The sequence below is a fragment of the Sabethes cyaneus genome, chromosome 1 (genome assembly GCF_943734655.1).
Source record: "Sabethes cyaneus chromosome 1, idSabCyanKW18_F2, whole genome shotgun sequence".
NCBI lineage: Eukaryota > Metazoa > Arthropoda > Insecta > Diptera > Culicidae > Sabethes > Sabethes cyaneus.
Window position 1 is genome coordinate 146,248,255 of NC_071353.1, and position 17,135 is coordinate 146,265,389.

Here is a 17,135-nt window from a genome sequence, read left to right on the forward strand (position 1 = left end):
GAATATCGGAAATAATCTGGCAATTCTTTGTGTATTGCAAAAACAAAGGATAAAGTAATTCACTTGTGCTCCTACTAGTGTTTTTATTTTTTCGCGTCGATTACACATAGTTAGTGAATGACATTCTGCCAAACCTGTTCTCTATACTTTTCCAAGATAAATAGCGATCCGTTGTGCAGATGGTGTTACTGCTTAACGTATTTTGATTCAAATTTTCGAACACAAGTTTTTTAAGGAAAATGTAGAGCTTAGAGCTATCCGTACAGTCACAGTTGTATATGTTTAATCTGTTTTAATTCAAACTTCTAGTGGTTTTAGATAGAATTTCGGAGTACCGCCTTGACAGCCATAATCAAGCAGTTAGGTTTTCGTTCCATAAGAAAACCTTATGAACAGTTTATTTTTGCATGTGGCAAATTTTCGTAAGATATTTTAATGATTTTCACTAAGAAGTAATTTTTGAACGAACTGCGGCCAGTCGTCGTATGTTCGAATCTCGACTGAGAGAGGCTGTTGGAGTCAATAGGATCGTAGTAATTGGCCCTGCAATTGTCCTGCACTCTAACAGCTGGCTGCGAAGTCTGTCGTATAAAAAAAACAGAAGGCCAAGTTTCGATAACGGAATGTAGCACCTAGGCTTTGCTTTGCGGTTTGGTGTGCATTCCTACACGAGGTTCCTTTCTGCATTTTCTGATGCATCATTATTGATGGAACATGACGGTAAGTGTTTTTTCTTTATGTGAAAATTCAGACTAGTCTTATGGCCGAATCGAGAACTACACTGGTCACATTTGTAAGGTTTTAGCTCAACGGACGAGGATGTGTGATGGATTTGCTTGTGCCGGAGAAAACAAGCCTTCGTCTTGTATGATGCACCACAGATGTCGCAAATATGTATGCCCTCACCGGCGTGTCGAGACATGTGCTCAACGAGCGTAGATTTGTTCTTGTAGACCTTTCCGCATGTCAGACACTTGTGTGCGCGATCCGAGTTATGCTTTGGGTTATGTATTTTCAGATGCTTCGTTAGTTGTGCTTTCATGTGGAAAGCTTTGCCACATTCTGGACATTCAAAATTCTTTTCCTGTGTGTGTTTTATAATTTTATGGTCATAAAGCGTTTTGCCTGAGCCGAAAGTTTTGTGACATATATCACACTCGAGCGAGCGTTCTGCGATGTGAGTTCTCAAATGACACTTGAGAATATATTTTCTGGAGAATTTTCTGTCACAGATATCGCAAGCGTGTTTTCGGTCGTGGAGTTTTCGACCGTCGGACGTATGGAGTCTCTGGTGTTTCTGCAGGCCATCGGGTGTCTTGAAGGATGCGTCGCAGACGTCGCATTCGAACGGTCGCTCATCGCTGTGAATGAGCATATGCCGCGCAAGCTCACTTTCAAATAGAAAATGTTTTTCACAAACCGGACACCGGTTTGGCTGTTCCGAGCTATGCAGCTTCAAGTGCCTCGTAAGCAAATGTTGCATATGGAAATCTTTACCGCATACGTTACACGCGAATGGTTTTTCCGACGTGTGTTGTGTAATTTTATGCATCCGCAGTGTATGGGGAGTGCAAATTTTACCACATATGTCACATTCGAAAGATTGCGGCGCGGTGTGAATTTTCATATGCATCACAAGAATGTCTTTTCTCTTGTATCCATTGCCGCAGATATCGCATTTATACGAACGCTCCGAGCTGTGCAATTTCCGGTGCGTCATCAACTGCTTCATCATGTGGTACTCTTTGCCGCAAATGTCGCATTTGAAATTCTTTTCCGACGTGTGCTTTATAATACGGTGAACCTTCAGTGTTTTATTTAACGTGAAAGTTTTATTGCACATCTCGCATTTGAACAGCGGTTTGTCGGATTGGTGCAATTTCGAACTTGACGGTAGGTGTTTTTTTTGTTCGTGAAAATGGAGGGTACGCTTATGAGCGAATCGAGAACTACAGTGACCACATTTGTATGGTTTTGGCTCAACCAATGTGTGGATTTCCTTGTGCAGGTGTAAACCAGCAGGTGATTTGTATGATGCACCACAGATGTCGCAAATGTGTTTCGGTTGACTGACACTGCCAGTAGGAGGATCCACTTCCAAAGCGTGAGAGTTGCTGCAACAGAAAGAAAGCTATTGATAGACTGGTGGGATAAATACGTCCACTTTTAAGTGAAACTAGTTAGCTGAGTATTGCAATTCGATCACGGAATTTTTAGTTATCCAACAGAACAAAGTAGAACTATCTGTGTTGCAGGACACAAACACAGGCTTGGCGTAGGACTACGGATGTATCCACCTATAGGTACAGTGCCTCACCTTAATGTTCATATTACAGACCTTTTTGTGAATTTCGTATAAAGATATCACACTGGAACATTATTGGGTCGAAGCGAATATGCTATAATTTGATATATCTACAACTTGCTGTACGTCGCACCTGCCTGCATCGTTTCGGAAGCCATTGAGCCTTTGATTACTCTCGACGCAGATCATCCTGCTTTGAACGTTCTGTTGAATCTCCCAGTGCTAGTATTTTTGAGGGATCAGATCTGCTATCACTCGCGCTGACTGGCAGACAATAAATTCTGCTACGTGCATTGACGACGCCGCCGAATATTTTGTTAATTATAATATTACTAGCAGACCCGACAAACCTCATATTGCCACAAATTAAACTGTGCTGTACATACTCCAGAGTAACACATCTCCAGCATAAATTACTTGGCTGCCCTCTCTCTGAGTTTCTCAAATTACGGGTTTGCTTAGCACTATTTAAAATAATCAGCACAACAAAGACGAATTACTTGTTCGAAAAACCTCAACCATTTCGAAGTAATCGGGCCCGAAATTTTATTCTACCACAATTTAATACATCGCATTATGGTAATACCAAACTGGAATCTTCTTTCTAATAATATTATAGAAATTACTTCTTTTTGTTGTTGGTAAATGGTTCGATAATGCGTAAAACAGACCCCATTGTGGCTCCTAGCCTCTTATCTAGCAACTCCTAACCCTACCCCCACGTGGTACCAGCCGGGATACGAGCAACCTTAGCGGAGATCAGGTAACCAACCCCGGTGGAAACTAAGGTCGTATACTAACAGGGGAGGAGGCACAGTGTGTCTCGATACTGAAAGATGGCAGCCCCATCCCGAGACTCGGTAGCGTAAGCCCTAGTACGGCTACCTATCTAAACCCAAAAAAACTTACAACAAGAATCAAGAAATATCTTCTCGAAACATTCGGCATGGACCAAGGCGACGAAATAAGGACATGGAATGGAGACTTGGTACCTGGAACTGCAGATCGCTAAATTTCGTTGGTGACGACAGGGTGCTGCTCGATCAGCTAGAACCCCGAAAGTTTGGCATCGTGGCAGTGCAGGAGATCTGTCGCAAAGGCGAGAAGGTGTTGAGGATCCGTGGCGGCAAAGCCCAATTTCTCCAGAGTGGTGGAGCGACCAACGAGCTGGGAACGGGCTTCGTAGTGTTCGGTAAAATGCAGGATCGCGTAATGGACTGGAAAGCGATCAACGAGAGGATGTGCGTGTTGAGGATAAAAGGCCGTTTCGTCAACTACACCATCATAAACGTGCATTGTCCACACGAAGGTAGACCCGACGACGAGAAGGAAGGTTTCTATGCGCAGCTGGAGGCAACGTACGACAGCTGTTCACGACGGGACATCAAGATCGTCATCGGGGATATGAACGCCCAGGTCGGCCAGGAAGCAATGTATAGACCGGTGATCGGGCCCCGTAGCCTGCACACCGACACGAACGATAACGGCCAGCGATGCATCAATTTTGCGGCTTCCCGAGGCTTGGTGATCAAAAGCACCTTCTTTCCTCACAAAGTTATCCACAAGGCCATCTGGAGATCACCAGACCAATGAACCTCGAACCAAATCGACCATATTCTCATCGAGGGCCGGCTTTTCTCGAACATCACTAACGTACGCTCCCTACGGAGTGCGGATATTGACTCGGACCATTACCTAGTAGCAGTACATGTGCGCTCAAAACTATCGACGGTTTATACCTCGCACTCGCGACAAAGTCGCCCTCCTCGGCTAAACATTCGGCAACTAGACAACCCGTGAACTGCTGAAAACTACGCGCGCGTACTGGATGAAGCTCTACCTTCCTCTGTGGAGCTAGATGCTTCGAACCTCGAAAACGGATGGAGTAGGATACACTCGGCCGTCAACGAGGCCGCAACCGCGGTGCTAGGTGTAGAAACCTCGAGTGCACGAAATGATTGGTTTGACGGGGAATGCCAAGAAGCGATAGAGAGGAAAAAAGAGCTTGGACAAACTATCTGAGCATATCCACGATAGAGAATTTGGCCAAATATCGACGAGCGAGGAATGAGTTGACCACGATCTTGAGGAGGAAAAAGCGCCAGAAGGAGGACAGAGACCGTGAGGAGCTTGAACAACTATTCCGGGCTGGGCTAATGATACCCGCAAGTTTTACGAGAAGGTGAACCAAACTCGCAAGGCCCACACCAAAACCTGACATGTGTAGGGAAGAGGGAGAGGATCTGCTCACAAACGAGCGCGAGGTGGTCGACAGGTGGATGCAGTTCTTCGATGAGCACCTCAACGGCGATATAGCAGCAGGAGACGCAATGGAAGTTAACCTCGGAGTACCTACAAACGACAACAGCGTACCGGCTCCCGATCTCGAAGAGATCCGACGAGAAATCGGTCTGCTGAAGAATAATAGAGCCGCCGGGAAGGATCGACTCCCGGCAGAACTCTTCAAAATGGCCAAGAACCGCTAGCAACGGCACTTCACTGGCTGATTTTAAGGATTTGGGAAGAAAAGAAACTACCGGAGGAGTGGATGGAAGGCGTAGTCTGTCCCATCTACAAAAAGGGCGACCGGCTAGAGTGCTGTAACTACCGCGGCATTACGCTGGTCAACGCCGCCTACAAGGTGCTCTCCCAGATTTTGTTGCGTCGTCTATCCCCAATAGCAAGATATTTCGTAGGGCAGCGTACTACGGATCAAATTTTTACTCTCCGACAAATCCTTCAGAAATGTCGAGAGTACTACGTGCCCACGCATCATATTTTCGTGGATTTCAGAGCAGCATACGATACCGTTGAACGGTGGTACGAGTACGGTTTTCCGGACAAACTGACACGGCTGATCAAAGCTACTCTGGAACGAGTGATGTGCTACGTGCGCGTTTCGGGGACACTCTCAAGTCCTTTCGAATCGCGCAGAGGATTACGGCAAGTGGATGGACTGTCCTGTATGTTATCCAATATCGTTATTGAAGGTGTGATCCGGCGAGCGGGCATCGAAACGAGAGGAACGATCTTCAGCAAGAGTAGCCAACTCCTAGCCTTCGCAGACGACCTTGACATCATTACTAGAAATCGTGAGACGGCGGAAGCAATCTACGCCAGACTAAAAACGGAGGCTAGGAGGATAGGGTTACAAATTAATGCGTCGGAAACCAAATATATGGTAGGAAGAGGCTCCCGAGGAGAAAGTAACTTTTGCCTCCCACGGACAGTGACTATTGACGGCGATGAACTGGAGGTGGTTGATGAGTTCGTATATTTGGAATCTCTGGTCACCGCCGACAATAATACGAGTAAGGAGATCCAACGACGCATTTAAGCTGGAAATCGAGCCTACTTTTCCCTCCGCAAGACGTTTCGATCTAGGAGCATACGCCGCCGTACAAAGCTGACGATGTACAAAACGCTAATCAGACCGGTAGTCCTCTACGGACTTGAGACAGTAACTTTACTTACGGAAGACATACGTGCACTCGCCGTTTTTGAACGAAAGGTATTGCGGACTATTTTTGACGGAGTACAGACGGAAAGCGAAGAGTGGCGGAGGCGTATGAACCACGAGCCACAGGCACTGCTTGGAAAGATTCCCATCGTACACCTGGCGAAAGTTGGGAGACTACGGTGGGCCGGCCACGTCGCAAGGATGCCGGACGACTGTGTAGTGAAATCCGTTCTCTTCAAGAACCCCACCGGCACCAGGAATAGAGGGGCTCAACGTGCTAGATGGCTCGACCAGGTTGAAGCCGACTTGCGTGTGTCGAGACGCGCAACGAATTGGCCACGAGTAGCCCACGACCGAGTACAATGGAGAGGAATTCTTGATACGGCAAGAGCCTCCCCGGCTTTCGGCTGAATGAGTAAGTAACTTCTTTTTCTAAATTTCGGAAAGAATGTATGCCATAGCATAACAGATGGAGTTAGACAGTTACAGATATCGGAGTATAGTTAGAATTAAATCAGAAACTTAGAATTATATAAATAACTAAGCAATAACCCGAATGCAGAAATTCTAAAGGTGAATCCTTACTCTGTACGTATTAGATAATACGATAATAATCATAATAATAATAATAATAATGCAGCACGACGGGAATTGACTGCATCCATAAACATGTCAGCGGAGGTGCCCTCATTGTGTGCTCCAGAATTAACAATGGACCAACATCGACAATTACCTACGAACTAGCTTTCGAAATGAGGGCAGCAGTTAAACAATTTGGTGGAACAGACGCCTTATCCCAACACCGGATGCCAAAGCTGCAGTATTCCTTTCGGCTAACGAATGCAGTAAGAATTCTTAACGAGGATATTTTGCCACTGAGATCCTGAGACCGCCGAGAACCTTGAGGAACTGCAGTGTATATAGTGTATTCCGCAGCTATAGTCGTTGTGAGAACTCTGGAATTGCGAACCTTCCTCCTAGTTACCTGGTGAGGTTCATATACGTCCCCAAACATGGAAACCAGCATGGATGCTACGGCTAGAATCCAGGATAGCATCGTTGAGGGTGAAGATAGGTCGGTTAACACAGTACAAGAGGGGAAACCGATCAGGAAGACTGGTTCGTCAGGTAAAAGGACAATTTCCTCGCAGAGCTCCTAGATATCAGTGAACTCAACATCACGGTGATCCTCGACACCTTTGTATACAAAGGTTGAGTGCTCTTGCTAAACGGATGCGATGTTATGTTGAACGTTCGAAGCGGAAACAACAAAACCGGATGTTCAACAATAATGAATGGGAGTTCTGTACCCACATCAGCAATAACAAAACCGATAACAGCGTGGGAGTTCCAGAGGTTGACGAAATTGTACACTTTTGGGCCAATTTATAAGAGAACCCCGCTCAGCACAACAATAATGCGATGTGGTTGGTGGAAGAAGTGAAATCCAACGCATGGCCGCTCTAGTAGTGATCGCCTAGGATATCCGTGAGGCTACGCGGTACACCAGGAATTGGGCCGCACCAGAAGCAAATTTCGTGCACAATTTTTGGTATAAAAAGTTCGCCGCAATCCATGGGCGGATGGCGGAATGCTTCAACATGGTACTAAGAAACCCCCAGAAGCTTCTAGAATTCCTCACTAAAGGGGTGCTCTGCCTTCTACCCAAAGATCGGAGCACGACTAATCCCGCCAAATACAGGCCAATAACATGTCTTTCAAGCCTGTACAAGGGGCTCTCGTTGGTAATCACCCAAAAGGTGCAGTACCATTGCGATACAAATGGAGTAATGACTGAAGAACAAAAAGTTGTTGGTTAGGCAAGCCGAAATAAGCGAACCCTCAGTATGGCGTACATCGACTATAAGAAGGCATACGATTCAGTACCCCACTCGTACCTCATTCAGGTACTAGAATTGTATAAAATAGACGGTGGCATCATCAGGTTAATGAAGCACCCAACGGGAATGTGGAACACTTCAATCCACATTACCGACGGAACAGAAGTGTTACGATCCAGAACTCTCAGCACAAAAAGGGGGATTTTCCATTCAGTCCGCTATGATTTTGTCATGCGATGAACCGAATGAACCGACAACGAATACAACATTTACCCACACCTTCTATATGGACGATCTGAAGCTGTTTGCGGAAACTATGGAGAATACCTGGGATTCCTGCAACTGAAAGGTATTCATCACACGACTATCAGGAAAGAACTGTAGGAACGGTTCCTGTATCGTGTCAACCGTATGTTGAAATCACTCCTCTCCGACGGCAATAAATACGTTTGCCGTGCCTTTGTTGTGGGGTGGTTAAATGGACCAAAACGGATTTGGAAGCGATTGAACGTGCCTTGCGAGTATCGCATCGCAGTCGAAAGAGTCTACGAACTACGCATGTAAGGAGGCAGATGTGTCACTGACATCCAAGCACTATGCATATCCCATATCCAGCAGTTGCGCAGATATTTCATAGATAGTCAAACTCGCCATGTTATTTACGGCACTGTTTGGGAAGCAGACCACGAATTCAACGCCCTACATCTGGTGCAGGAGCATTACCAGCTGAACTGCGTCCTAAAAAACCGTTCCAGAAAAGGTCGAAACTTGGAAAACAAAGGAACTACATGGGACGCACCCCCGTCAGTTAAAGCAAGCGCGTATAGATAAAGTGGCATTGAATGCGTGGTTGGTGCGATCTCTATTCGGAGACAGATGGCATCATTCACGATCGGGTTATTGCGACGAAGAACTACCGCAGGTACATATTGCACGAAGATATGGAAGACCATTCTCGACCAAAATAACGAAGTACCACGACTTGGTCGAGGAGTTTAAGCAGATGTGGCACCTTGAGGGCGTACGTATAGTTCCGGTGGTCATCTCAGCCACCGGAGTAGTGCCCTGTAATCTACAACGTTCCCTGGAAGAGCTGAAACTGCAAAGAAATTTGGATCATACCCAAAAAGTGGTGGTCCTTGGAACCTATAATATAACGAGGAGGTTCCTGAATCACCACAATTAAACACAACTGGAGCAGACGTAACAACAACAAAAATTGTGAATGAGAACCACAGAGCCTAACGCCTCTTGGCATAAAGAAGCCTGAGGGTAGGTGAAAGTTTCCAGCATTTTTGCTGAGAATGCCAAAACTCTATAGTAAACTCTGGCCACTTGGACTACACACCTCAAAATATATAACATCATGGACAGTACCAAAGATTGCAGAGTTGCGACAGTTTGCATCAACACTAACAAGCAAATATTACCGTCAAGCTTTAAATTAAGCCACAACCGCTACGCAGTTTCAGAGACTAGTCTCGAAACAGCGATATCGATCTGTAATATGAATTAAAACTCCATGAATATAGCGTAACAGTTTATTCGTGACGATTGGTAGATTTTTACTCCCTATAATTAAGCCCCGTTTGCTTCGTGTTTTAATTGATAGAACCAAATGTTTTAATTACTTTAAACCTAGCCAGTAAACAATCAAACATAAACATAACGACGTATTAAATCAACACGATGTCGTTCGTAGGCGCTAGAGATGGTCGGGTATGAAAATTTGAATACCCGAACCCGACCCGTACCCGATTAGGAAAAAAAATAAAAACCCGTGCCCGACCCGAACACGCAAGTTTATTTTTTTTGATACCCGAACCCGACCGCAACCCGTCGGGCACGGGTACGGGTCCGGATACCCGACAATCTTTAGTGTTAAACGAGGTCAATAGACCCGACCCGACCCGTACCCGGTTTCAAAACCAAACCCGTACCCGACCCGAACCCGCAAATTATTTTTTTTCAATACCCGAACCCGACCCGTACCCGGCGGGTACGGGTACGGGTACGGGTGCGGGTTTCGGGTAAATTTTCCGCTACCCGACCATCTCTAGTAGGCGCTACTGAACGGGTGGTAAAATCCGTTCCGCAAACATCGCCGTTTATGAGAACGCTCCGAGCTATACTTATGCAATTTCCGGTGCCTCTCCAACTGTTTCACTAAGTGGTACTCATTTACGCAAATATGGCATTTGAAGTTCTTTTCCGTCGTATGTTCTATATGATACGGTGATCTTTCAGTCACACTTGTCGGATTTGTTCCTGTCCAATCTTTTCTTCTGATGCTTACCAGAGTTGGAACCTGACGGACAGCTTTTCTTTATGTGAAATTTGAGACTACTCTTTTGAGTGAATCGAGCACTACACTGGTCACATTCGAAAGGTTTTCGCTCAGCGGTTGTGATGGCTGTGTGTCGCTGCATATGCCGAACGAGCGAGTATTTGTTCGTAAAGACTTGTTCGCATGTCAGACACTTGAATGGCTGATCCTGGTTATGCTTGCGGTTATGTATTTTCAGATGCTCCCTTAATCGTGCTTTCAAGTAAAATTTTTTACCACATTGTACACATTCAAAGTTCTTTTCCTGTGTGTGTATTGCGATTTTATGATCAGTAAGTGTTCTGCTTGTGGCGAAAGTTTTGTGACATATGTCACACTCGTGATGCGATCGCTCTCCGGTGTGCGTTCTCAAGTGACAACTGAGAATATGTTTGGTGGGGAATTTTCTGTCACAGATATCACAAGCGTGTTTTTGATCGTCGGATAGGTGCTGTTTCCGGTGTTGTTTCAAGCCCTCGCGCGTCTTAAAGGATGCGTCGCAGAGATCGCATTCGAACGGTCGCTCATCGCTGTGAATGGCAACATGCCGCGCGAGTGCAGTTCGAAATAGAAAACCTTTTCCACAAACCGGACACCGGTGCAAGCGTTCCGAGCGGTGCCACTTCATGTGCCTTCCAAGCATATGTTTCATATGGAAATCTTTACCGCATACGTTACACGAGAATTTTTTTTCCGACGTGTGGTTTACAATTTTATGGTGCCGCAGTGTTCTGCACTCAGAGAAATTTACATAAGATTTTCATAGGAAATTCTTATGTTTTTTTGCCAAAGCAAAATACTATGTTAATCATACGATTTTATAATGAAAATCAATCGAACCACACTTATGATTTTCATTCATCCTGTATTGAAAAACATACCGATTTCTTATGAAATTTAATATTTTTTCATATGCATTTCATACGATTTTATAATGAAAATCAATCGAACCACTCTTATGATTTTCATACATCTTGTATTGAAAAACATACCGATTTCTTATGAAAATTAACATTTTCTCAAATGCATGTCATACGATTACGATATGAAATGTTAATAAATATCGTATGGAAATTATAGCGGCCTCGTATGATTTTCATAAAACGACAAATAATTTTCATACGAAAGGGCTATAAATAACGGAAGGATTTTCTTATGAATTCCATTACTTTTTATACGGTTTTTTATAGGACCCACCATGAATTTTAACCTGAAATTAAATAAAAGAAAACTGTTCCCAAATTAAATGCTACTATTTTTATTTATTCGCGACAGATACGTATTTCGCCTACGACTTGCAGGCATCATCAGTGTCTGTTGTAGTAAACAGACACTGATGAAGCCTGCAAATCGTATTCGAAATACGTATCTGTCGCGACTAAATATATAAATAGTAGAATTTAATTTTGAAACAGCTTTCTTTTATTTAATTCCAGTTCCAGGTCAAAATTCATGGTGTATCCTATCCACCGTTTCGCGCGCCTAATGGTGGCTAGTATATCGATTTCTTTTTTACAATAACACGAAACAAATATAAAGACTGAGTTTATTTTTAATTTATATATTTATTTTTTGTTTTAAATTCTAGTTTTAAATCTAAACAAATATTTTTGGCTTATGTCAACTAGATTAAATGGTATTCCGTTCGTCTTATCTATTTTAAAAACTAATAACATTTCGAGTCTTTCGATTGCTTCTTGTGCTAGGTAATGACTAGTGTAACTTCCTACTACCCATGTTCTTCCAACAATATATAAATCTTCCCGGTGTTTAATAAATTCCTCAATCTCATATAATTCAAGCGTCGAACTGTTATTTACTGTAAGAAATTGCCCTATAGCAAAGCTAGTTCCTTTATAAGAGCAAGACGATGCAAAATGAACCGTTTCATCAAAATCAAATGGGCAGTTAGTAGCAACAAAGTGATCTTTGTATGGTCTTGAGTTTATTGTTTGCATTTTAAAGTTACCTTCGATTGTAGAACCGAAAAAAGTGTTTTGAAAAACATCATAACTAAATTTCAAACATGCCTTAACGCATAAAGTATAAGAAATATTTAACCGTGAATTAATAACATGAGCATACTCTTTGAATGACTGATGCTTTGCCTCTGCTCTGAAACACATCATTCTATTAACGGGTCCACACTCTCTTATGATCCTTGGATAATGTGTTAGAAAATGGTGCTTTGGCTTAAGAGTTGCTTCAAAAATGTTTTGAAACATGTGATGATGCGTGCTGATCATGTGTTTGAGTAGGTTTAGGTCATTGTTTGTGAACGAGTTGGACAAAATCAGATCAATCATTTCAATAAGTGCTTTACAGTAACCCCATGCTGGATCATCTTGTGGAACAAATGGTCCTATTATAAATGTCAAATTGTGACAAAAGACTCTCATTTCATCCGCTGTCGACCTAAATTTAACCGTTTTGCTTTTACTATTTTTATCATATCCTTCTTCAAAATCAGGCATACGCCTTAAACCTGAATCTACGCAAACCTTACCTATTTCACTTTTTCGCATATTTAAGGCACGAACAGTAAAATACTTTTTTTTATAGACAAAATAATTAATGGCGGCTATTAAACCATATTTGCAAACACCGTTGCTGAAAAGGTCATGCATAGCATCAACACTTGGATTTGCAATTACATGAAACGATGGTAATTTGTTAAAAGCTGATTCTCCTGATATTCCAGTTTCAGAATGCTTTCCTCGCAAAATGTCTTCATTATAGTTTGCTACTGTTCGTAGCAAATCACTGTTTTCTTCACAGCTTTGCTGTAATTCTTCTTTGTGCTGGCGACAAAATCGACAATAATATGAAGCATTGAAACCACTAGATAATAATAATAGCGAATGAACACCAAGATTGTCTCCTTGGAAAAGTGAAAATATAAATCTAATCATGTATATTGTTTTCGTTCTGTTTTATCATTATACCCTGTTCTTCAATTTTTTGCAATGGAATTACAATTTGTTCAACAAGCTTATTCACTCCAACGGTGGCCATTACTGCCTTTCTGATTATTCCTGCTACAAATATGTTCGATAATTTAGAGATATGTTCATCAGGTAGCGTAGGAAATGAATAGTATATTCCGCAAACTGAATCCACCTTGCTGTGTGAACTTTGAGGATCGTTTATCTCAAATTCATCAGCATATAGCCAAATCGGTATTAGGAAACTGCCGTCATTATATTTATTTTTAATGCGTTTCCAGACATTTGCGTTTACAAAATGAGAAATACTCAAAGATTCTTCTAAGCGTTTTGTATGCTCGAGAATAGAATGCAAAACATCACCTGTTTCTAAGAAGGCCTTAATTTGAAATTCAACTGGATTTAGTACTAAACATATTTTCCGTTCATTTGTATCAGCACAGATGGTTTTGTAAAGCTTATCATTTTCAAAATAAATTATCTCGGGAAACTCAAAAATGCCTATATTTTTGAGATGTTTAAAAAATTTGTAATCACTATCTATAAAATCGAAGGCATTTTTCATGCGGTTTATTATTATTTGTATATGAAACGAAACGTCAGTATCTTTTGACGCGGAGTTTATATTTTCAAGAGTATTAGCGAAGTTAGTGCATAATTTTTGGGTGGCATTTTGAATAACCCTTACATCCTGTCTGCTTAGATTTGGTTTGTTATGCATGGTCAGAGTGAACTCTGTTACTGCATTACTGAATTGGCTAGAACTTTTATCTGATATACTGTTTTGAACCGGCAATTTACCCTCTTCTATCATAACAGTTTCTTCAGATGTACACACGAAATTTTCTTCTCTAATTATCGAATCGTTAATATTGAACTTATGATTGCTTATATGGCGTTTGAAAGAATAAAAGTTACTGAAAATTTGCTGACATCTCGGAAAATTACATTGGTAATTATATATAACGGGAGCTTTGTGTTTCTTAATATGCTCAAGCAACAGCACAGCTGACGGAAACATTTTCAAGCAATCTTCTATGCAGCAGTTGACAAGCATGATTGGCTATATTAGAGGGGGAAGTTGAAAAAACCCAGAGAGAACCCGTTGTCTAAAAAGTTAACCCAGCGCGAAACCAAATTCAACCTGAGTGGAAAAACAAACGTTTGAACAGCCGTTCGGTTGGAACTAAGGCGAACCTAGATTGGACCTACGCAAAACCAAAAACGCGGTTAGTTTTGAACCTAGTATCGACCTGAAAAGAAATGGGCAAAAAGATATGCCAAGAAAAGAAAAGATTTTCAAAGAGATTCAAATTAAATCGTCACTTTTTCGTACGGAATAGTATCCGACACAATTGTTACCACAAGAAAAAAATTGCAGGTAGTTGCTTGCCTTGCAGTTAACAAAATTTCTTCAGTAAATAGCAGGAATTTTGCTTGAGCTGTTTTTTTTTCAGGTTTATTTTTATTCAGAAAAGCTGTCTTGCTTTCAAAAGGTGTAAAAGATAATGAAAATGATTTAAATCTTTCATATGTTCAACTGTTGTTGTTAAATTGTTATAAACTACATAAAGTTTTTGATTTAGCTCGAAAAGCTGTCTTGCTTTCAATGGCGATTTTCAAATATTCGATGAGCTACTTAATGCTTACGTATAGGTTGGCGTTTTCTCTAGTTGGTACACTTAATACGAAAAACGCCACACCAGTTTTGAGATCTTGGATATGGGCAACTATCCAACTAAGAACTACATTTTGTTTGATGAGAACATTATTCAGAAAAGCCGTCTTGCCCTCGGCTGTTTTCGATGTATTCGAAGAGATTCTTAATGCTTACGTAGGTTGGTGTTTTCTCTAATTGGTACACTTGATGCTGTACGAAAAGCCACACCAGTTTCGAGATCTTGGATATAGGCAATTCAAGAACTACATTTAGTTTGGTAAGAACGTTATTCAGAACAGCCGTCTTGCCCTCGGCTGTTTTCGATGTATTCGATGAGATTTTTAATGCTTACGTAGGTTGGTGTTTTCTCTAATTGGTACACTTGATGCTGTACGAAAAGCCACACCAGTTTCGAAATCTTGGATGTAGGCAATCCAAGAACTACATTTAATTTGGTGAAAACATCTATCCCTCTGGCAATGGTGGATAGTCGATATTCTATGTTTTTGTAGATTACCACGCATTGGCCGGAGATCGAGCTATAATCGGTTCCGATAACAACTAACCTTGGAGTAATGGGTAAATGTTGTTCGCCGGAAGTAGCACTCAGCTTTGAAATTTTAACGCGTGCTTCATCGACGGTCTCGCTAAAAAGCAGTGTATCGGCTTGGGCTGTCACTATAGTTGGTTTAAAACCGTTTGCTGCTTTAACTGGAGTTAGGACAGTGTTCAATCCAAGAAGAAGAGCTGGTAGTCGAGAATCTGTAAAAGGTAATGGAAATTATTTAAATCTTTCATATGTTATAAACTGTTGTTATAAACTGCATATTTTTTTTATTTAACTCGAATAATGCTTCAAATCACTTATACTTATTTTTACTTCTGAAATCAAAGCGATATGTCTGAAAATACCTTTCACCATGCATTTTTATATGATACATCAAGAATAGCGTACAATACGAAATTGTTTGCTGGTCTTTAAATGGTTTACCAGCGCCTGATGTGGCTACCTGCACTAAACACCAGTATGCGGGATTAGTTATGTACCTGTGCAGAGTATCACATAATAGGTAAAAAGTTAACCTACATCGAGTACTTGTAATGGGATTGAATTTTTTACCTACATCGCCGTCATCACGGAAAGTCATTAAGGCCATAGGAGTCGAGGTTAGTACGTCGATGGGCCCAATCAACATAATTGCGGCCTACTGTCCCAAACAGATCAGAGCCCGGGACGGTACTGCTGTTGAATTAGGGCAAGCTAACTCGGCGGCAGGAGAAGTACATCATTGCTGTTGACCTCAATGCTCGCCATGAAATGTGGGGCAACCGATGGACAAATCAAAATGGGACCATATTGGCGGGAGATTTTGAGGCCAGCCACTACAACATCCTGGCGCCGGACAGTCCAACTAGAATCTCCAGATCTGGGGTTCACTCCATTTTGGACATCTTTTGACGTAGGACTACGTCTTTGTTTACTATACTGGGACTGGGTAGCACTTTGTGAAAACGAAAATAGAAGTGTAACGTTTGAATGAAAGATTTCAAATGCTAATAACTACTAAACTACTGAACGAAATTGAACAATTTATATGTCGTTGGATAGATAAAATGACCAGCAATTTTGAGGAGGGCGTAAGAGGGGGGGCTCCTATATAAATGAAACACAAATTTCCTCATAACTCGAGAACTAATCAAGCAAATGGAACCAAATTTGGCATGTGGAGATTTTTGGAGCTAAGATTTTTTTCTATGGTGTACTGAGACCCCTTCTTCTTTTAATAGGGGGGAGGGGGGAGGGTCTCCCATACAAATGAAACTCAAATTTCCTTATAACTCGAGAACTAGTCAAGCAAATGGAACCAAATTTGGTATGGGGGAGGAGGGGGGTATTTTAGGCATGAATTTATTTTATGATGGTTTGAGACCCCTCACCCCTATGGTAGGAGGATAAGGACTCTCATACAAATAAAACAGAAATTTTTGCGTATGAGCCATATTTTCTGCTATGTAAGAAGCGGTAAGCTGTGAAAGCTGTGAAAGAGAATCGACGCCGCTAACTTATGTACCTGATGCATTCAAGTCAAAAGTGCAGGGCATTCGAATGGCACGTCATATTTGCGATTAACGTGCTTTGGCTTTAACGTTATTTGCAACCAATGGCCCTTTTAAAGGCCACAAGCGAGTTAAAGTAAGATTATTGAAACATGTCAAGCTACAACGCAGAATCTTATTTAATACAATAATCTGTGGGCTGGTCATTCATTACTATTTCAACCTTTATGATGTCCACAAGTGATTTTTAAAAGAAATCTCCATGTCTTATTGATTGCAGGCGTTGTACTTATGAATCCCCGTCCACGTATTTTCAAAGCCACCATTGCATTCAATAAAGCATTTAGTTTGAATATTTCGCTCTGCTCTTTTAAAAATTTAATTCAACAATGACACTAACTGATTTTTATAAACATACATATGCCAGAAATGCAGTTTACATTAGTCCTTGATCTAATGATCTGATATGGTCCTACGTCACCCTTTCGTACAACCCTTAGGCCTTGTAGTTTTTTTCTTGGACATCATATTCCCTTTCAT

At 41.8% G+C, this 17,135-nt stretch overlaps 1 protein-coding gene across 1 annotated transcript; it reads right to left on the minus strand.

Moving 5' to 3' along the window:
• Positions 1–664: 664 nt before the first annotated feature.
• Positions 665–2,106, minus strand: LOC128746375 (zinc finger protein 93-like). The gene has a single exon (XM_053843428.1). It carries the CDS (start codon positions 1,841–1,843, stop codon positions 665–667), a length of 1,179 nt encoding a protein of 392 aa, XP_053699403.1. The 5' UTR covers positions 1,844–2,106.
• Positions 2,107–17,135: the final 15,029 nt, after the last annotated feature.

What these genes read in the sequence shown, in the direction of transcription:
- LOC128746375 (XM_053843428.1), bottom strand. Translation starts at nt 1,843, where the DNA reads ATGTGCAATAAAACTTTCACGTTAAATAAAACACTGAAGGTTCACCGT.